Source organism: Octopus sinensis, linkage group LG14 (genome assembly GCF_006345805.1).
Source record: "Octopus sinensis linkage group LG14, ASM634580v1, whole genome shotgun sequence".
In the NCBI taxonomy this organism is placed as follows: domain Eukaryota; kingdom Metazoa; phylum Mollusca; class Cephalopoda; order Octopoda; family Octopodidae; genus Octopus; species Octopus sinensis.
The window spans coordinates 32,569,718-32,591,428 of NC_043010.1; the positions used below are offsets into that span (position 1 = coordinate 32,569,718).

The window sequence follows — 21,711 nt, forward strand, 5'->3', positions numbered from 1 at the left end:
TGTCCATTGAGGTCATTTTAGTTTAAATACCAAACTGACTTTTTTTAACATATATTTCATCTGTTTTCTATCTTTCTACCTTCTCTCTCCTTGTATTTAATTAGTTACCTGTATTGATGCTAAAATTTCAGTTCTTGCTTCATTTCTAAACAAGTGGATCACCTTGAAAAAAATTATGTTAGCATAAACTTCCAGATATATCTGATATCACAATCAATTTGATATGGAACAATTTGTATATTGTACCACTGAATTATAAAGCCAAAGATGCTTACATAATATAAATGCATGTTGGCTTTTTGTGTAGTGTAAATCTGCATTAAAAATGTGCTTTCTTCAATATACTTAATGTTGTTTTATATATATATATATATATATATATCATATACATGTATAATCCATTTGGTCTTCATGTTTCTCTGTTCTTGTTGTTGATCTAGGTGATGGTACTGGATTGTGTAGTTTTCTGATTGCTACTTCTGACTAGTAGTTAGGAGCCCAGACTCTCTGGAGAGGCTGCTCTATCAACAGTTGTATAATATCAGTATATCTTTAGTGCCCTGTTGAGCATGGATGAGTATCCCTGCAGCTGCACTTAGTGGGCTTTTCCAAGGTCACACTTACTTCGTCTGCTGGAATATTATAGGGAAGCTGATTTCTTGCTTACATAAGGTGGAAATCATCCCTGGCTGGTCTTTTTTCCTTTTTTTTTTTTTAGTTAATTCAATCATGGCAGTCTCCAGTAAACAAAATCACAAACTAGACTCAGCTAAATCACCTACTTCTCCTTTTACTATTGCATTCTCCAATGGCAGGAACTTAGTTGCCAACCCAATAGAAGTAAATGTATGCCTCTCTAATTTGATGCATTTCAGTTTGACCAACCAAAATACTAACTCATTGAATTACCGTATATGTGACTGAGTATTCCACTAAGACTTGTACTCTTTATGTAATTTTCAAGCAGGACTATAATAACTCAGTGTATGTTAAGGTTGGGTTTTGGAATTACAATTTCAATCCATCTACACACTCTTTCCATTTACCCAATTTCTCTTTCAAGTTTTCACTGAACCCAACAGTAGAGTAAAAATTACTTGCTGAAAATGCATATTTTCCAAACATACACAAGTATTTGCACACAACCTCAAATATACACATATAAAATGAGTATTTACTCTGAATTCTTTACAGCTTTCCATTGATGTCTCTTGCTTCTGTATATAAATATACATCAAGTTGAACTCTATGCACTCTACACTGTCTACTGTAATCTGATATTTGATGTTGCTTAAATACCATTGTAACATGGAGTTTTGGTTTGTGTTTTGTTTGTTTTTTTTTGCTATTGGGAAAATGGACTATATTTGCTAATGGAATTGTCTTGAATATTTGAATATTTTGTCATTTACTGTTATTTCATTTCACTGAGGAGACTGTAAGTTAAAATAATGCCTTTCTCAGGTCTGAGAAATCAGTTATGATTATACGGAATATTTGATCTGTGAATCTTTGTAGATGGGCTTCAACAGTCTCTCCCTCCCTCTCTCTCTCTCTCTCTCTCTCTCTCTCTCTCTCTCTCTCCCTCTCTATCCCTCTCTCTCTCTCCCTCTCTCTCACTCTCTCTCTCTCTCTCTCTCTTCACCTCTTCACACACACACACACACTAGTGTAAATGCATAGATACACACACACAAATCATACATGGCAGTATAAGCACAGGCATAGTTGTATGGTTAGAAAAAAAGTTTACTTTCCAACCATGAGGTTTTGGATTCATTTCCACTGTTTCATTGTGTTGCACCCTAGACAAGTCTCTTTTACTGCAGTCCTGGACTGACCAAAGCTTTGTGAGTGGATTTGGTAGATGGAAACTGAAAGAAGTGTCATAAATGTGTGTGTGCATATATGTATGTCTCTTTGACTTAACAACACATGATTGTTATAAATTAATGCCATTCATCATCATCATCATCATCATCATCGTTTAACGTCCGCTTTCCATGCTAGCAGGGGTTGGACGATTTGACTGAGGACTGGTGAACCGATGGCTGTGCTAGGCTCCAATCTGATCTGGCAGAGTTTCTACAGCTGGATGCCCTTCCTAACGCCAACCACTCCGAGAGTGTAGTGGGTGCTTTTAAAGTGCCACTGGCACAAGGGCCAGTTTGACAGTACTGGCAACGACCACGCTCGAAAATGGTGTTTTTTACATGCCACCTGCACAAGAGTCAGTCCAGCAGTGCTGGCAATGACCTCGCTCGAATGTTTTGTTCACATGCCACCAGCACAAGTGCCAGTGAGGCGACACTGACAACAATCATGCTCAAATGGTGCTCTTTACGTACCAGACAGCTGCTCTGGCAGTGATCCCACTTGGATGGAGCTGTTAGCGCCATTAATTTGCAATATTCTGCAAAAACATGTTTGGCTATGTGGAAATAAAACTTTGCTTGGAAACAGGTGAGGATTGGCAACGGGAAGAGCATTTGACTATAAAAAATTTGCTGAAATAAACTCCATCCAACCCATGCATGGAAAAGGGAACACTAAAAAATGATGATGATGATGACAGTAAATACATATGTACATATATACTCTTTTTTGTTCATCTAGCTACCGGAAGGTGGGCGGAGACTTTTGTGTTGGTGGCGTGTCAAATCACACCAAATACAGGCATGTTCTCACTAAGTGCCCTGTGATACCCCCATCAGGCCTACGACTATCCACATCCAAACCAATTATTGCTACAATGTCTATTATAAAATTCAACTTAACCCAAAATGAGGTAAATAAAAATTAAATTTTTTTATTTCTCAAATAATTCCATTCTTTTATTAAATTTAAATATTTCCACTGAGGGAATCTGTAAAGATGATTGTGTAAACTGTAGTTTTTGTTGTCATTTAAACCCAAGCCAGCCTTGATGGAGCTGATCTATGACCAGTGATTTTTCATCTCTGATCATCTTTCTTTTATGTCAAAAATTGTACTATCAAATGCATCCTTCCTTTTTTTTTTAAGCAATAGAGTATTGTTTGAAGGATTTGACTGCTATTTCTAGGACTTTATGTGGTACATCATAGAGAGGGTGGGTAAGGTATGTGGCATGGATGGGACTCTGAGCAACTTAGATCAATCAAAAGCTTTCAATAAGATTGACTACTAATACTTGTGTGTTGTCCTCAAACTATCCAATTTCATTCTTCCTCCAGAGTTGTATCACCACAATAAAAAGCAATGTCTGCTCAAGGTTTTGAGTGAAAGGCCACTTACATGAATTATTCGGTACCATGCACTCAATCTCTTAAGCTTGTCTCTTCTCATCTCTTTTGTATAAAGTAGCTCTTGAACCATTACTGTGGAAACCACAAGTAAGATGCAGAAGATCTGTATTGGCATACGTGGATGTCACTGTAATAGTGTTAGACATCAAACAAATTGAGGTGATTGGTTAAGACCAGACCTCTAGGCAGAAAAGAAATCGGGTAAGGCGACAAGAAACGTTGTCAGCCCACCAAGAAATGGGCTGAGAAAAAGCTATTCCTAGAAGGTCAGGCAGTGGTGACAAATGCCATCATTTCTTACTACCTGATCATTGTGCCTTTCTCTACTTCAAGTTTAATTGGAATGGAACATCTGCTCTCCTACTTTTTTGTCAAAGAACACATTCATTGGTCAGCCACTTCATTTGCTGCCAACATCTACTGAGTGGTGGACTGGCCATGCCATGGCTGATGATGTACAGGCGTGTATTAAGGCTGCTACATTTTCAGTGATGATGGACAGGTGTGGTTGCCATTTGTCAGAAGCCTTTGTTTCCACAGTTGTCTTTTTGAGTTGCAATTGTGAACCAAAGACTGAAATAGTGCATTTAGCATCTAGAATATTGTCAAGTGCCCCAGGACCTCTACCAGTGGGGCAATGTGATAAATATAATCTCAATGTTGACACTATGTAGCAGATAAGTGGTGGACAGAAGTAATGGTCTTGAAAAAAATCTGGACAATTAAAATAAGTTGGATAGATTGCACCAGAAGTCTTTCAGACCAGAGTCCATAAGTAACCTTCACAAATTCTTGGCCTGGCAGTGCTACCAGAGGTTACTGCTGATTTGAGAGAAACCTTATAGACAGTAAAGTGCTGGGCCTCTCCAAGACGTGTGCAAAGCAAGGAAATCTTCCATGTAGTCATCCAGTGCCTAACTATTGCTTACTTATGGAGTTATTTGAAAAATAATTATTATGTATAGGGTGGATTTGGTTATTAGCTGAGTCCATTATGAAGATTGTCCCATTGCCTTCCTTTGGTCAGGAAGGACTGGCAATTTTTGTCTATCTGATTACATTGAGGAAAGTGCTTGTGTGGTGGATGTGAAAGAAAGGGTTGAAACAGATTCTGCCTTGGTACTGAGGTTAATTTAACCAACTGTACTATGCACTTGAAATTTTGGTCTTAAAAATTAAATACTGAGACTAACAGTATCAACTAATCCCATTGCCAAATTTCAGGTAATAATCGGCAGTGAGTTGGCAAAATAATTGCTAGAATGTCAGAGAAAATGCTTTGAGGTATCTATTCAAGATCTTTATGTTCTGAGTTTGTCAGCTTTCATCTGAGATTGATAAAATAAAGTACCTGTCAAGTACTAGAGTTAGTGGTATTGATAAGGTCCCTCCCCCGAATTTTCAGACTTTGTGCCTTTAGTAGAGAAGACTGTTATCATTATTACTACTACTTTCATCATCATCATCATCTTCTTTATCATCATCATCATCATCATCGTCGTCGTCGTCGTCGTCTTTGCTTGATTGTTTTTATTGACATTTTTCAGAAGAGGTGGAGTAATTTAAAGCTAATTATTGAATTTCTTCTCAAGTAATTAAACTACATTTCATTAACATCACTTGGAGTAAGAAGGGAGCGATCTAAATGTGATCAATTACTAAAATGATTAATTAATGAACACAACTGCAGTGGACTTTGATTGCTAATTAGACATGCTAATATTTATTTATCATCATTACAGCTGTCTGAATTAGTCACAGAATCTATCTAAAGATATTCTGACTTCTGATTTCTTTGTCTTGGAAAATAGAAAATAATATTTTAGGAAGAAATTACTAAAAATAATGCAAAATAAATTTTGAAATGTTAGTGTTAGTTTAATGTGTGTATGTGTGCATTTGTGTACATATGACTGTGGGAGAGAGTGAATGCATGTGTGTGATAACATGTGAGTACATATGTATGTATGAATGAGTGCACTGTATGTGCACAATGCACTCATTGTGTGTGAATTTGTATGTAGTGACTTATCAAGAATGCTTTACACAAACCATTTTACATATATATAAAGCTGTTAATTTTTTTATTTTCATGATCTATAATATTATATATATATATATAAAATTTTTTATAATTATGAGTATAATTATAATTAGGGTTCAGCAAAAACATTTGCTTCATTACATACCGAAAATTTAGAAATAGCAGCCAAACATCTAGCTATTTCTCAACCATAAGAGAATCTCCCAGATAACATATACTCAAAAACAATCCACGTTGGTAAAGAGAAAAAACAACGAAATTCCCCCCCGGTAATTTGATTAACTGTGGATGTGTTTCGGAGTTTACAAATGTGGATTGTTTTTGAGTATATGTTATCTGAGAGATTCTTTTATGGTAGAGAAATAGCTAGGTGTTTGGCGGCTATTTCTAAATTCTCGGTATGTGGTGAAGCAAACTTTTTTGCTGAACCCTAATCATAATTATATTCATAATCATAAAAAATTGCTGTTTAAGTTTACCGATAATGGTTCTTTTAACATGCTGAAACTACTTGGTAAAATTATTAATAATTAATAATTGATAATTATTAATTAATTAATTAATTTTACCCTTTATTCTTATTGATAATATATATATATGCACTCACACAATTATATTTAACACATTTGTGGAAAGCCTTTGCTGAAACTATCTTGGAAGCAAAATTCTGTCTAAGCAATACATGAAAACATACCATTTGGTTATGAATCATATCAACTAACTGTAGGACACATGCATTTTTATGTCATTGCATTTCATCAGTTATGGAAACCAAATCTGTTGTTCAGACCCTACTAAGAAACAACTACGCTTTTATTTAAACAGCAAATAGTTTATTTTGCTGAAGTATGCAGTGCTTGGTCAAGCTGAAATTAATCAACTAGAGGAATATAAAACAGTGTTGATTGAAATATATTTCTTCATATTCAACTGGCACACTCTGGTTCTTCCCTGAGGATAGTCATAACTTAAAAAAGACTATGATGAAACAACAAAGTTGATTGTCTAACTGCCCAAACAAGGACAAATACAGTGGTTGGACAAAATATTGGAAACACCTTAAAATTTCAAACAAATTTATTTTAATATAGAGTAGGACCACCTTTGGCAGTAATTACAACTTGAATTCTATGAGGTATGGACTCATACAAAGTTTGAATTATTTCCAAAGGAATTTTTGTCCATTCTTCAGCTAAAACTGTCTCCAGTTCTGGTAGTGATGATAGTGGAGGATATCGACTCCTTGTTTTTCTAAAATGCACCAAAAATGTTCAATAATATTGAGATCTGGGGACTGTGGTGACCAGATAAGCTGTTCAACTTCACTAGAATGTTCCTCATGCCATTCCCCGCCAGAAACAGTTCCGCAACCATAGGATGAATTTGGTCAGATAAAATGCTTAAATAGTCTTGACTATTAATTCTGCAATGAAGGGAAACTATTGGGCTTGCGGATTTTCAAGATATAGCCCCCCAGATCATCACAGATCCTCCTCCATGTTAAACAGTTGGAAGAAGGCAGTCTGGGTCAAATGCTTCTTTTGGCTGTTTCTACATGTATACTCGGCCAGTGGTCGGGAATAATGATGATTCGTCCAAGAAAATAACATTCTTCATTGCTCTAGGGACCAATTCTGTAGGTTTTTACTCCACTTTAAATGCTTTGCAATGCTTGTTTTTGAAAGTAGTGGTTTTCTGATTGCAGCCCACCCAAGAAATCTGGCTTTGTGCAGCTCCCGGCAAACAGTTTTTTGTGGAAACTGGGTTCTCAAGGTGGTCGTTAAGCTCTGTAGTAATTTTGGGACCTGTACTTTTGTGATCCTTTCTAACAATTCGCGTAAGAGTCCAACAGTCCCTATTGAAATTTTTGGTTTTCTTCCAGAGTTTTGTTCTGATGAGGAGGTTTTTCCCTCTTTCTCAAAGGTTGTCATTATTTTCGAGACAGTACTTCTTGATACACCAAACATTTCATTTGTTTTCATTATGCTAGTGCCTGTCATACAAGCACCAACAATTTGACCTCTTTGAAAGTCCAATAGATCTGTCATTTTAATGAATTTTAATTACTCTTTTCTGATTATATCTGAAAAGAAACAGCAATTTTAGTAAAACATATTAAGCAACACTAATAATAAATCAAAAAACATAAAAATAAACAAGCTCTTGATGGTTTCATAGATATTTCAAAATTATGATCCTATGATGCTTGGTGTTTCCATTATTTTGTCCAACCCCTGTATATGTCAAATGTCCTATGTGATATATAAAACCAAATGCAGTTCATTATTCTACATCATAAGTACCATCAGTCAAGTACATACAAGGTTTAAATACCAAAGTAAAAGAGCTAGCCACTCTTCTAAATATAGATCATGTGGATCACTCAGCCATGACCCCTCCCTTTTTTCATGCTTAAGGATCACCAACTGAGCTTCCTTTCTAATCCTAGGTGCAAGCTGATAAACCCTCTAAGAGCAAAATAAGTGTGTTCTTGATACTATCAACTCCAATATTAGAAGGGCTATGAGGTTTGAACCTGGGCTTTCTGCAGCATAGTAATCGACTAGTTCTGCACCATTGAGAATGAAGCAGCTTGTAGATTAATCTAGTACAATATCTTAGATTTCCACCCTTCAATATCCTGAAGGCTTTTGATTTCAGTAGTATCAATAACCTCAATGTCAGAATCATCATGAATGCTAGAAAGTCAATCTTGTTTCATGATGTTTCCTACGGGGTGAAGAAGGAAGGTGGCCCACAATTCAATGTATCTGTGGTGAGTTACAACAGGGCTGAAATCACTGACCTCATTGAAATATTTATCCTGGATACTTAAGGAAGCATACACACACACACACACATAGCTTGTCTTGTACAGGGATAGTGGTCTAATAAAGGAAGAATGTGAGAAAGCTCTTCAAAGAGTTCAGCTTATCTATTAGTCACTATTAATTTAATGAAGGTTGACTTCCTCGACATAGCCTTAGACTTGAAGACAAATATTACCCTTACAGAAAACCCAATGAGGAAACTGTGTATATCCACAGAAACTCACACCACCACTACCACTACCAGCTGCAATCAGAAACATAGTTATAGGCATAAGTAGAAGAATCTATAAACTAAAAGTTGATAGAGAGATATTCAACAAGGCTGCCCCCTCCACTCTCACTGTAACAAGGTATCATTAAGGAGTGGATTCACTGAGCAGTTAGTATATATAAAGAGTCAGAAACAGAAAAATAATCTAGTTTAACCTTCCATTTAACCTACAAGTTTTAACCAACATAACTGGGAGCCTCCTGATGCTAATCAAAACAGAAAACCTTTCCCTAGAACTTATTATACATTTTTCAACTCTCACAATATTAAGTTCAGTTACTCCTGCTTTGACAATATCACCTCTAATGTTGTATGCTACAAACACACATTTCCATAGCCTCTAATCCACAACCCAACCTATAACTTCCAGAATTCTACCAACTACCCTGGTGGGGAGGGGGGATAGAGTCCTGCCTCTAAGAACTCTGATCTATAAAATGACCTTCATATATATATATATATATATATGCATGTGTATATTTGTGTGTCTGTGTTTGTCTCCTCACCATCACTTAACAACCGATATTGGTGTGTTTACATCCCCCATAACTTAGTGGTTCGACAAAAGAAACTGATAGAATAAGTACTAGGCTTACAGAGAATAAGTCATGGGGTTGATTTGTTCGACTAAAGGTGGTGCTCTAGCAATGGCCGCAGTCAAAGACTGAAACAAGTAAAAAAATACATATGTGACTGAGTATGCTAGTTCTTTCTAAGAAATAAATGGAATATCTTGGAATGTTTAACTAATCTTCACTTTACCCCAATCAACTGGAGGATGCAAGTCTACTTTCTTTGCTCTTTCTTAGAAAATCTCTGTAACATCCAGACTTTTACATAAATTTATTGTAACAAAGCCTAGTGCATTTATGAGGATATGTAGAAATGAGAATTTATATCTAGAATACAAAAACTGTAAGTTCTTTGTCACCTTAGATGGCCTCTTTTGCAATACTTTTAGACTAGAAATCCACTAAGCAGGAGACTTCTTACAACAGTGCAAGACTTGTGTTTTCCTTCCCATAGGTCTGATGTGTAAGTACTGGATTCTGTATTTATTTCAGTACTGTTTTAAAGGTTGTAGTTTGTCTTCCATGTGATCCTAGAACAATCTTACCTGCGGATAATGTTATGAATATTTACATTTATGAATTTGTTTTGCAAGATTCCTGATATGAAATCGTGTGTCAAAACAGATACAATGGACACGCGATAAAATAAGAACAATAATAAACAAATGAAGAACGAATATATAGAGTGTGTGTTTACTTGGCAAGGTAAAAAAAAAATGATCATCCCAAAATATAACAATAATATTATATATAGTTTCGGCAATAATGTCATATGTCATGAATTGATGGTACCTTGCAGGCATTTTTTGAGCCACTGATGATGCAGAGGATATCTTCCACACTATTATGGTACAATCATCTTCCACCACAATATGGATGTTTGAAGAGATTTTTTATTTATTTTATTGTTCATGAATTTAGTAGCTATCTTCTTGATGTTTCTATATGAGTCTAATCTTTCTATCAATATTATTGATATTCTCTAGATTGCAGAATATATGTTCCGCACTTAACCTTCTTGAATGTTTTTCCCAATTAGTTTAGATATCCTTGGTCCCCATGAAACGGCTACATGCACAAAGTATCTAGTCAGGAGTTACTACAAAAATGGTATTATTTTCATTGTTGAGAACATGTGGTGTACTCATTTCTCTACTGTTTAGCAGATGTCATTTGAGAAATACACTGCAACACTCAAAGGCTGATTCCATTCTCTCTATCTAATATTGATTTGGTTGATGCTGCTAATACAGAAGCTACCAATAGTGATCAATATCCACCTTGTTTGATACCGAAGTTCCAGATCTCATCAAGTCTCCAGCTTCGAATCCCAACTAGAAATAGTCATCAACATTCAGTGAAGTTTGTGATGTCTGATGTTGCTATCATTATTTTTATGTGTTTTACCAAAGATCCTAACATGCTAACAAATACCACTCCAAGTAGATAGATATCGTCTACCTAAATATACTATTGTACATCAAAATCATCTGAAGAATAATTGTTTGAATCGGTAATGACATACAATAAAATGTCTCAACTATTCCACAACCATTTTCCTGAAGAAAAACACAGCAGCATGTACATTTTAATTAATTGTGAAAATGATAAAAAATTTGGAAGAATTTTGTAAAATAACTACCATTTTTTCATTATTTATCTGCTGTTTGGAAATTAAAAGGATTCTTGCATAAAATTCTAATGGGAGACTTTTAATTTAAATAAAAATACTTTAAAATGACAGGCCTTTCTACATGTATCGTGGAACCAGAAGTAGTCTCAGATGGCTTGTTTTTAAAATGATTAATACTGCCACTAAGTAAGTATATACGATAATAATAATACACTTGTGATATAACATTTTCACTGTTTGCAGATTAACTTATATTAATCCCATATCTTACTGCACAGCAAATTAAATATCTTCCAAAGTTAATTAATTAATTAGATAAATATCCTTTGTGATCATTTCTCAGTAAGATCTCTTTATCACAGCTTGTCTTCTGCAGTAAAGACTTTGAACACTTCTTTGTCAGTTGAACATTTTTCCTATTGAACTTTCCAAGGAATTTCTGAATACAGAAGGAATCTCCATCACACGTGACACTCCTCTCATTCTTCACAGATATGATGTCCCATGCTGCCTGTTTTCTGAAATCTTTTCATATTTCTCACCATTCTTATCTTTGTTTCAATAGAATGTCAGAATTTAAGTCAAAGCTCTTTCTTTTATATATTGTTTGGTCAAGTAGAGTATCTTATTGACTTGTCTTATGGCCATTCTATTCCATTCTTCAGTTGTTGCCACAATTCTTTCCAGAAAGTCAGTGAGACTGTCTGTAGATTATTACAGAATCAAACTTGAGTGCTTTCTTCAAAAGTAACAGACAACTTAGCACCCCACCACCTCTCTCTCTTTCTCTTTCTCTCTTTCTCTTTCTCTCTCTCTCTCTTTCTCTTTCTCTCTCTCTTTCTATATATGTACATACATATGTATATACATATGCATGTGTATAAATATGTGTATAAATTTGTGTGTATTTATGTATGTGTGTATATGTATATACATATGTGTATGTGTATACATGTGTGTGTATGCACATGCATATATGTATATGTATATATATTCACACACATACATATAATACATTGGTGTAAATATATATGTATATTTCTTTTTATTTACACACATATGTGTATGTGCATATTTTGAATTTTCAAGACTTGCACATAAATTAGTATTGTTTGTTTTTGTACTGTATCTATCATTTCTACTTTCTCAAGTACATTACGAGATTTTGTCCTGCTCTTTTCTTAGTTCCCCCAAGGGTTGTCATATTGATTCTGGTAACAGAGTGTCTGCTGGATGTTGGTGCGATGTTGGATCTATACCGTATTTAAACAACATTAAAGGCGACACCATTGCATCAAGAACAAAACTTAAAATACTGCAAGAAAATCCTTACAAAAGCTATTCTCTTTAATGTCAATATGGCTATTCAGTCATGAGAACAAGATGAAATATGTATCTGGGGGGAAAAATGAGGAAATAAACTGTATATGCAGACACACATATACATAAATAAAGGGTGAGAGAGAAAGGAATTGAATGAGAGGGAAGAAATATGCAGAATTTTTAAACAGGAAAATAACATGTAGGAAAACAATCTCTCTCTCTTTTTCTCCCTCTCTAGTTTACACACACATTAAAACCATTAGATGGAAATGCTTTGAGGACTTTAAAATAAAAATATTGGGTAAAGTGTTTACATTTTTATCAAAAGATGCAATTATATAGTTAAAACAATATATTCATGTAAATAAAAAGGGATAAATGAACTGAATTAAATTAATCTTTCATGTTAGCTGTTTTGAAAGTCAATATATTCTCCGTACTAAACTATATGCCATGTGCTGCATATCAAATCAGGAAAAAATTGGGAGACATCATCTGTAACCACAAAATATTATTTTCAAACAGATTCCCAAACTACATGATGCATGAGGAAAACAGAGAAGGGATAACATATTTAATCAAAAGCCATGTGGGGTTCCAACATTAAAAAAAAATTAGCCAAACAAAATTCACTTTTTTGGAGATTCCTTCAGAATAATAACAAAGTAGACATACATACAGGCATGCATACATACATACATACATACATACATACATACATACATACATACATACATACATACATACATACATACATACATACATACATAATAATAACCCAAGAGAATAGAGTGAGCAAATCTTTTTATTTCATTGGATGAGCTTAATAGGGTGAATACCAGGGTTGACAATCCATTGAAATTACCATATATATATATATATATATATATATATATATATATATATATATATTAACATCTTTTCTATCATCATGAGGAATATTTGTATAAATATTCACTGCATAAAAAAATGCAGATCTTGTCAAACTGTCCAACCCATGCCAGCATGGAACAAGGACATTAAATGAGTATAAGGATGATGAAGTTAATGATTACAGAATTTTGTAGAAAACTGTTACCTGCAAAAGCACTACACAATAAGAACACTTATGATGAACCAATTGTATGAAATAATTCATTGTTATTTATTTATATTTCACCCAAATATAAAAACAAAATCCTTGATGATTTCTGTGACTCCACACAAACACATATATAAATGAAAAAAAAATGATAATGAATTAACAATTATACGAAGTAAGTGCAATCATCATGATTAGATACAGAATATCACAAACATCTTGTGTTACCTGTGTTAAAAGATAACATACAATGGAAAAGTTCAAAATTACAACCAATAGAAAATAATGAGCTTTTATCTAAAAGGATAAACTGACAAAGAATAATAATCTATTACTGACATCAAATGTAAATCCAACCTTTTGTATAGTATACAAAAGCCAAAAAAATAAGTGAAGCATGCAAAGAAACCACAAGCATCAATGTTTTCACACCAAATGATCTGAAATCAAGAACAGTAATTGCTGGTTCAATGTATGAAATACACCATCTGAGTAACTTTTTAGACAATCTAGTCAAACTATTCCTCAAACACATAAGTTTATATGAGGTGGCTTAGATTATGCTAAATCACCTTCTGGAAACAGTTAATGTAAAAATTCTGTATTTTTTTATGCAGTGAATCTTTATACAAATATTCCTCATGATGATAGAAAAGGTGTTAATTATTGCATTACTAAAATTCATTCTGCAGAACAACTATTTTATATTTAATGATAACTATTATTTACAAAAATCTGAGATCACAATAGGGTATAATGTACCAAAATCACTACGAAACTATTGGAACACATTCTGCCAATATATACAAAAAAACTGGAAAAGATAATTTGATTATTGCTTCATTTTATGGAATGAAAGCATAGAGAAATGAAAAGAATTTAAAATACTACTAGATCAAATTAAATGTATTGAATGAAATTAAAATTTCAAGATAGAAGTTTTGAAAGTCCACAGGGTGTTCTGGAAAAATTCACATATTCACAGTTTAGGGATTGTTGGTCTCCTAATTGTTGCTGGGTGATAACAGTAGCAGTAACAGTTTTAGCAGTGGTGGTTTCTTGTGCCTTACCAACAATATTATTATGAAGTGGTGAGAGAGGTCGTATGGTGATGATAGTGGTGGTGGCAATAGTAATGGTAGTGGTCGTAGTAATAGTGGAGGTACCAGTCTCACTAGTAGAAGCAAAGTTGTAGTGATAGTAAAGGAAGTGGTAAACCAAAGATGTCGGGTAAGTGGTTTGTTCTACTTCATTTTCAAAAATGGGACTAGTCATTGTAGCAACTGTAGTGATAGCAAAAGCAGTAGTAGCTGTAGTGGTAGTAATAGTTTTAGTAGTAATTATTTAGTAGTAATAATCTTTTCTCTCCTCAGTGATTAAGAAGTGATCAGTATTTGTAGGAAAAACATCAGAACTTTCGAAATTTCTATCATAGAAAATTAATTTAATTCATTTCAGATTTACCTTTTTCTTTTCTTTTTAAATCATCTTAAACAATTGAAACCTGTTGCATATTTTAATAAAAATGTAAATATTTTCCTCCTTTTATTCATATGAAGTTTTCATACCATTATTCATGTGAAACCTCTTGTTTTGAATATATATGTACATATGTTTCTATGTATGTATGTATGTATGTATGTATGTATGTATGTATGTATGTATGTATGCATGCATGCATGCATGTATATAGGTGCAGGAGTGGCTGTGTGGTAAGTTGCTTGCTTACCAACCACATGGTTCTGCATTCAGTCTCACTGCATGACATCTTAGGCAAGTGTCTTTTACTATAGCCTCAGGCCAACCAAAGTCTTGTGAGTGGATTCGATAGACAGAAACTGAAAGAAGCCCATCGTATATATATATATATATATATATATATAATATATATATATATATATGTGTGTGTGTGTGTGTGTGTGGTGTGTGTGTGTGTGTGTGTTTGTGTATAGTAGTAGATGTTAAAATGTTAGCTGGTCATTGTGTGTTGGTGTCCCTCTTCATCCATTGGTTTTGTCTTATCACAGTGCCTACTCAGCTGCTGTTCTACTGCTGTCTTCTGTGTCTGGTTTGATGTCTCCTATCTGCCATCTGTTGTCTGTGGCTAAAGTGCACTGAATATATAGTAAAGGTTTAGTTAGTTAGTTAGTTAGTTAATTTGGCTCAAAAGCAAATAGCAAGGCCATGTAGGGGGACATGGAGTTAAGTACAGGGTGGTGTTCATGTAAAGAGTTCAGGCCACTTGAGGTCAAGGGAGGCTTTTAACAAAGCGGTCGTCGGCATCTTCACCATCTCGTCTGGCAGCTTGTTCCACGGATCCGCAACCCGGACGGAGAAAGCTCCTCTCCTTCAATTGAGATGAAATCGTCGCAGGTAGAGCTTTTCGGAATGACCCCGCAGCCGACGCACTGGAGCAGGAGTGAAGAACAGCTCTTTCAAGAGGTTACACTTTCCGCTTATGATGCTGTGGGTGAGAATGAGATCACCACGGCGGTGACGTTTTTCTAGAGAATAAAGGTTTGGCTCAGAAAGAAGTGTGCCAAAGATGAAATTGTTGTTGGAACCAATTCCATATGAAGTCCTGGTCAGATTATTTTGATGATATAGGTCATATTCTAGCAAATTTGGTATTTTGGTATATTTTAAATATATAGTGTGTATGTTCACATACAGTGTTTGTGTGGGTACTTGTGTGGCCACATTTCCTGTTTGCTAATTTTTCCTAAATTTTCATTTTGTTGGTTTCCATTTTAATATATTTTTAAAATTTAAGCATTGACTATAGACATGCAAGTACATTCATATGTATACAGTCACACATGCACACACATGCACACACACACACGCACACACACACACACACATGTGCATGCACACACATGTGCATGCACACACATAGAAGAGCAAAAAAATCTATGATCTTGTCATAATTTTAATTTTTTTTTCAATTATTTCTACTTGCTATTTAGATTTGAAGTTTATTCTCGTAATAAACCATGAAGTACATGTTTATGAGATTTACAATTCAATTGGAATAACATTGGAAGAAGACATTGACAAATATTTTACAAGAAAAGCACACAAAATAATACAAAAATAGAAATGAAGTTTGTATCTGGGGAAAATGTTTTGTACAAATTTTGTATGGCTGAGCTGTAGATAATATTATTAAAGTATCATATCTACTGGGTAACCTTCATCTACCCCCATTTTATAGTGGTGTGTTGGTTAGGATGTTGAGATCATTAGTTCAATTTATAACTTGATCAGTGTGTTGTTTTTATGCAAGACACTTCATTGCCCATTGCTCTAGTCTGCTCTACTGAAATGGGACTCATCCTCATGTTGGTACATTCTCCTCTCCCTCCAGCTGCAACACCTAAAGTTTCTACTGGATAAAGAGCTGGGAGGGTAAAAAGATGTCAATGTCTGTTGGGACTTCATAGACACCAAAAATGCTTTTGTTAATTGTTTTATGTTATACTTAACTTATGTGAGACAGCAACGGCTTTTATGGATATGACAGCTACCAGGTAGCCACCATTCACCCCATGCAACTGCTGATACTTGAATCAACAATGAAGTCTCTGAGGTCACAAACCTGTTAGAAAAGGCAGCCAAATCACCCTTAAATCATACACCATGATCTATAGAAATAATGAACACATTAAATAATGTAGTCCCAGAAATACAATGCAACACTGACAATTAGTGAGGGAGTCTCTTTGTGGCCATGTAACCTACTTGACATGACTGCCAAATTTCCCTCAAATCACAACCTTCTGTCTTATAAATCAAAGACACATTAGATAATATTTATCCCCACAAACATGGTTGTTCTATTAGAACGAAGCATACTGCAGTAGTTACCATGAGAGACGTTCTCATGTTGGCTTTTGGTGCAAAATGCACTTTTGTTTATATTGCTAATGGGGAGACAAATCCCCACTACCTCCAGCACCGAGACCACCAGATCCTGTGATTCCAACTGTGTTTGGTCTTGTCAATGATGGACATTCAACCTGTCTGACAGCCAATTTATCTATATATATCACCTCCAGGAAGATTGCTTGCTGCTGCCTCTAGTGATATAAACAAGAGTGCATTTATATAAATTTTACCTCTTGATATTAATACTGCCTCTGTCTCTAATATATATATTTTTTTTAACAAGCTAACTGGCTAATCATGACACCAGCACCAGTTCTAGCACTGCTACCTCTAGTGATTGAGTGTCTGTCATTGACAAGACCAAACAAGGTTGAAACCACATGAACAGGTGGTCTCAGTGCTGGAGGTAGTAGGGGTTTATCTTCCCATTAGTGAAATATACAAGAGTGCATTTTGCACCAAAAAGCCAATATGAGAATTTCTCTTATGGTATCTACTGCAGTATAGTTTGTTCTAACAGAACATCCACATTTAAGTGGGGATAAATATTACTTCTCAGTATTGATATTGTCCCTGTCACTCATATATTTTTTGATATTAGATAATGTTCTTCTTGATAACTTTGAAATGGCCATGATTGGAATGCCTTTGGTCATTGATCCACTGGATCAAGACTGACCAGGAGCTACACCACAAGGTGGGAACCTCTACATAGTCACTTCAGTTACAAGAAATAGCAGCTTAATCTCCTTCAAATCATAACTCACTGTCTTTAAAACAGGAAGGAACATTGGATAATGTAGTTTTAGATTTTCTTTGGATAGTCAAAAGTCTGGAATGCTTTTACCATCCAATCAATCATAGGACTTCTGTTGATAGAACTGTGAGTGACAGAATTAATCTCCCATTGACAGGTTTAACTCCACCACCTGGTCCAGTAGGAGTCTTTAGTGGTGTTCACTCTATTGTTGCAAATAGTAAGCCTAAATCTCCTGTCGGAAGAAAGTAAGATCTTGTTTCTTATCCTATAGTCTCAGAATCATTGTAAATGAGTCATCTTCTGAATAAACCATAAAAATATTTTTTTAATCATTATTACTCCTACTACTATTGCTGTTGCTCTCCTACTACTACTACTGCTGCTACTGCTGCTGCTGCCACCACAGCTACAAATAATAATAATGATGATAATAATAATAATAATAATAATAATAATAATAATAATAATAATAATAACAATAATTTTTATACTAGGACAAAACATGTACATGATAATACTTCCAGACAGTTAAGATCAGAAGCCATGAGAGCCAGTGCCTGGACAAGCAAATCAATGGTATTGAGCAGAATATTTGCTGTAGTCACAAGCAGAAGTATTGGGGGAGTATCATAGTTATGTGTTGTGAAGAATTCTTTGGTATTTGAATAATTCACTTCTGGAAACATGGGTAACCCTTATTCAGGGACCTTTTGAGTGGGATGGGCTACTTGATCCAAAGAAAATTGTAACTGGGATCCACCTTCAAAGTCATGCACTGTTTATCTTGATATGAGATCACCATGTCACGCACATATGGTTGTGATGCATGTACCTGGTGTACCCTTATCAGACAGGTAGTCATAATAGGTATGCTGGGTTTCATTTATTTTACCCCAGTGTCACTTTGATGGCATACACTGTTCTCTCACTCAATAATAATAATGATAATGGTTTCAAATTTTGGCATAAGGCCAGCAGTTTTGGGGAAGGGGTTAAACTGATTAATTTATCGACCCTGAAAGGATGAAAGGCAAAGTTGACCATATCAGAATTTGAACTCAGAACATCATAACAGGTGAAATCCTGCTAAGCATTTCATCCAGCATGCTAACGATTCTGCCAAGCTCACTGCCTTATTGATAATGATAATAATAATAATGATAATGGACTCTCCCATCAAAGACAATGTATGAGCAATAATGATCAAATGCTTGCATTGCACATTAATTCATTCTTTCCATCAAATAAGCATTGTCTGAACAGGTACATTGTGTATCACATGTCAGGTGTCAAAGTGATCGCAGAGTAGTGTGAGATAAAGTATTTTGCTCAAGAACAAAATGCTCCACCCAGTCTAGAATTTGAAATCACAATCTCACAATTGTGAGTGCAACATCCCAACCACTAATAATAATAATTTTATTTCAAATTTTGACACAGTGCCAACAATTTCAGGGGATGGAGTAAGTTGATTACATCGACCCCAGTGTTCAACTGGTATTTATTCTATCAACCCCAAATTTAAACTCAGAATGTAAAGATGAACGAAATTCTACTAACCATTTTGCCCAGCATGCTACTGAGTTTGCCAGCTTTCCCCTTTATTACTACAACTAATACTGCTAAGCATTTTGTCAGCTCACCATCTTCATAGCAGTAATAATAATAATCCTTTTTACAACTGGCAAAAGATCTGAAATTTTGCAGGAAGTGGCTAGTCAATTACATCAACACCAATATTTGACTGGTACTTAATTTATCAGCCCAGAAAGGATGAAAGGCAAAGTCAGCATTGGCAGAATTTGAACTTGGATCATACAGATGGGCAAAATGCCACTCAGCTCTGATCATCTTTTCTTTTTTTATATCAAAGACTACATTGTCTAATGACTGTATCTTTATTTAAACACGGTATAATTGAAAGGAACTTTTGACTGCTATTTCAAGCAGTTATAATGACCACATAGAACTGCCTGTACCCCACCTCCCACAATTCGTTCAATTACTGTTACTTTACTGTCAAATGTGGCTCTGTCTGTAATCCTACAAAATGGAAACAGAACTGCTAAAAGAGACAGTATGGTTGCAATATTTCGAGAGAACATTATTTCTGCTTGCATATTAATGTTCATTGGTCTACATCTAGCATTAATATCCTCCAGTGTCACTTGTTCATGACAAATTCTCCTCAGACATGTAATATCAACCATTCATTACACTTACATGTTGCTGTTGTTATTGTAGTTTGTTACACCTCCATCAAGTTTCCAATTTCTTCAATGCATAGCTAACTGATTGATTCTTCAACACACTTTTCAATTCACAGCCTACCAACTAGATTTAGAACATGCTGGAAATCTCTAGTGATTTCACTATCTAACAATATCACAACTCTTCTATCACATACACTTTGTTGTTGTTATTGTTCTTGAATTGCTTTATTATCACAGACTGAAACAACTTGACAACAACATCTGGGAATTGAAGACAGCAGATAAATATTGATAACTATAGATTTATTGATAAATCTAGAATTACATTGATAACTACCACCATAGTAACTATCAGCATCACACCTCTTACACATAGACTTTTGATACTTTACACTTTGCACAAACATATAAACCTGCTGCTACTGCCGCTGATGTTGCTGCTGCTGTTGTGATCTCAACATTAGTGAAACATTCCTTTGATATGGAAGCAGTTAACAAAATCCAGAGGAATAGACACCAATCCTTGTATTAATTTATTATTATCTTATTCATGCAACATTCTTAAATGGATTATAACACTTGTATTGCAAACCGCTTCTTTGTAAATCCCCATTTAAAAAATGTCTTTGTTATTATTACTGACATTTAGTTTTTGTTGTTTTGCTATTTCAGATATAAGATTGATGTGGTGTTGTTGATGCCCTGCCACAAACTATAGTTTGTGCCATCAATCCTTGACTATAAATGGTCTCCCCTTTCTCTATTTATATATTGTAATTAACTATGATATGGGAGCTGAAATGAATATATTGAACTGATTGAAAACTGAACCCCAATAAGCTTAGGAATGTTGATTATAGCCAAAATTTTAATCCAGTTTCAACTTCAGCATCTGATATATATATATATTCTAGCATTTGCAATTAAAACATACAGTTCTTCATTTTAAAGATAGTCTAAAATTCAGTGGGTGAGGGATATGTCTGTTTTATAGATCCTGCAGCAGTATAGTCTCCCATACTGATTCATCAAAACATTTGTTTCCATCAAAGATATTATCATCATCATCATCATTACCATCAACACTAATATAAGTGCCTCAGTAGTAATAGGATATACGACCTAGTGTTGTAGGGGGAACTAACTCAACACAACGTATACTAGCTATCATCACACTACTGCCATTATGCCATTATACCACTGCCCTTACTACCACATTAAACTCCCACCCTCACCACCATAATACACCATTGAGCTCTCCACATTACACCAGTACACCATATTGTCCTTCATCTCTACCACACTACATCACTAAGTTACAGGGATGTAAACAAATTAACAGCTGTTGTCAAGCTGTAGTTCATAGACCTGAAAAGAAATGCGCTCTGAAACATCATCATCATCATCATCATCATCGTTTAACGTCCACTTTCCATACTAGCATGGGTTGGACGGTTCAACTGGGGTCTGGGAAGCCTGAAGGCTGCACCAGGCCAGTCAGATCTGGCGGTGTTTCTACAGCTGGATGCCCTTCCTAACGCTAACCACTCCGTGAGTGTAGTGGGTGCTTTTTATGTGCCACCAACACAGGTGCCAGACGAGGCTGGCGAACGGCCACGCTCGGATGGTGTTTTTTACGTGCCACCGGCATGGAGGCCAGGCGAGGCTGGCACAGCCACGATCGGATGGTGTTTGTTATGTGCCACCAGCACAGAGGCCAGTCGATGCGGTGCTGGCTACGGCCATGTTCAGATGGTTCTCTTATGTCCCACCGGCACTGGTACCACAAACTAAAAATTCCATTG

General features: G+C 35.2%; 1 protein-coding gene across 1 annotated transcript in view; it reads left to right on the plus strand.

Annotated features, from left to right (window-relative positions):
• Positions 1-21,711, plus strand: part of LOC115219083 (VPS10 domain-containing receptor SorCS3-like) — a 722,157-nt gene that overhangs the window by 649,670 nt on the left and 50,776 nt on the right. Inside the window, exon 17 of the mRNA XM_029789149.2 lies at positions 2,617-2,788. Within this exon, the coding sequence (XP_029645009.1) occupies positions 2,617-2,788 (172 nt within the window). The remainder of the gene's footprint in view (positions 1-2,616; positions 2,789-21,711) is intronic.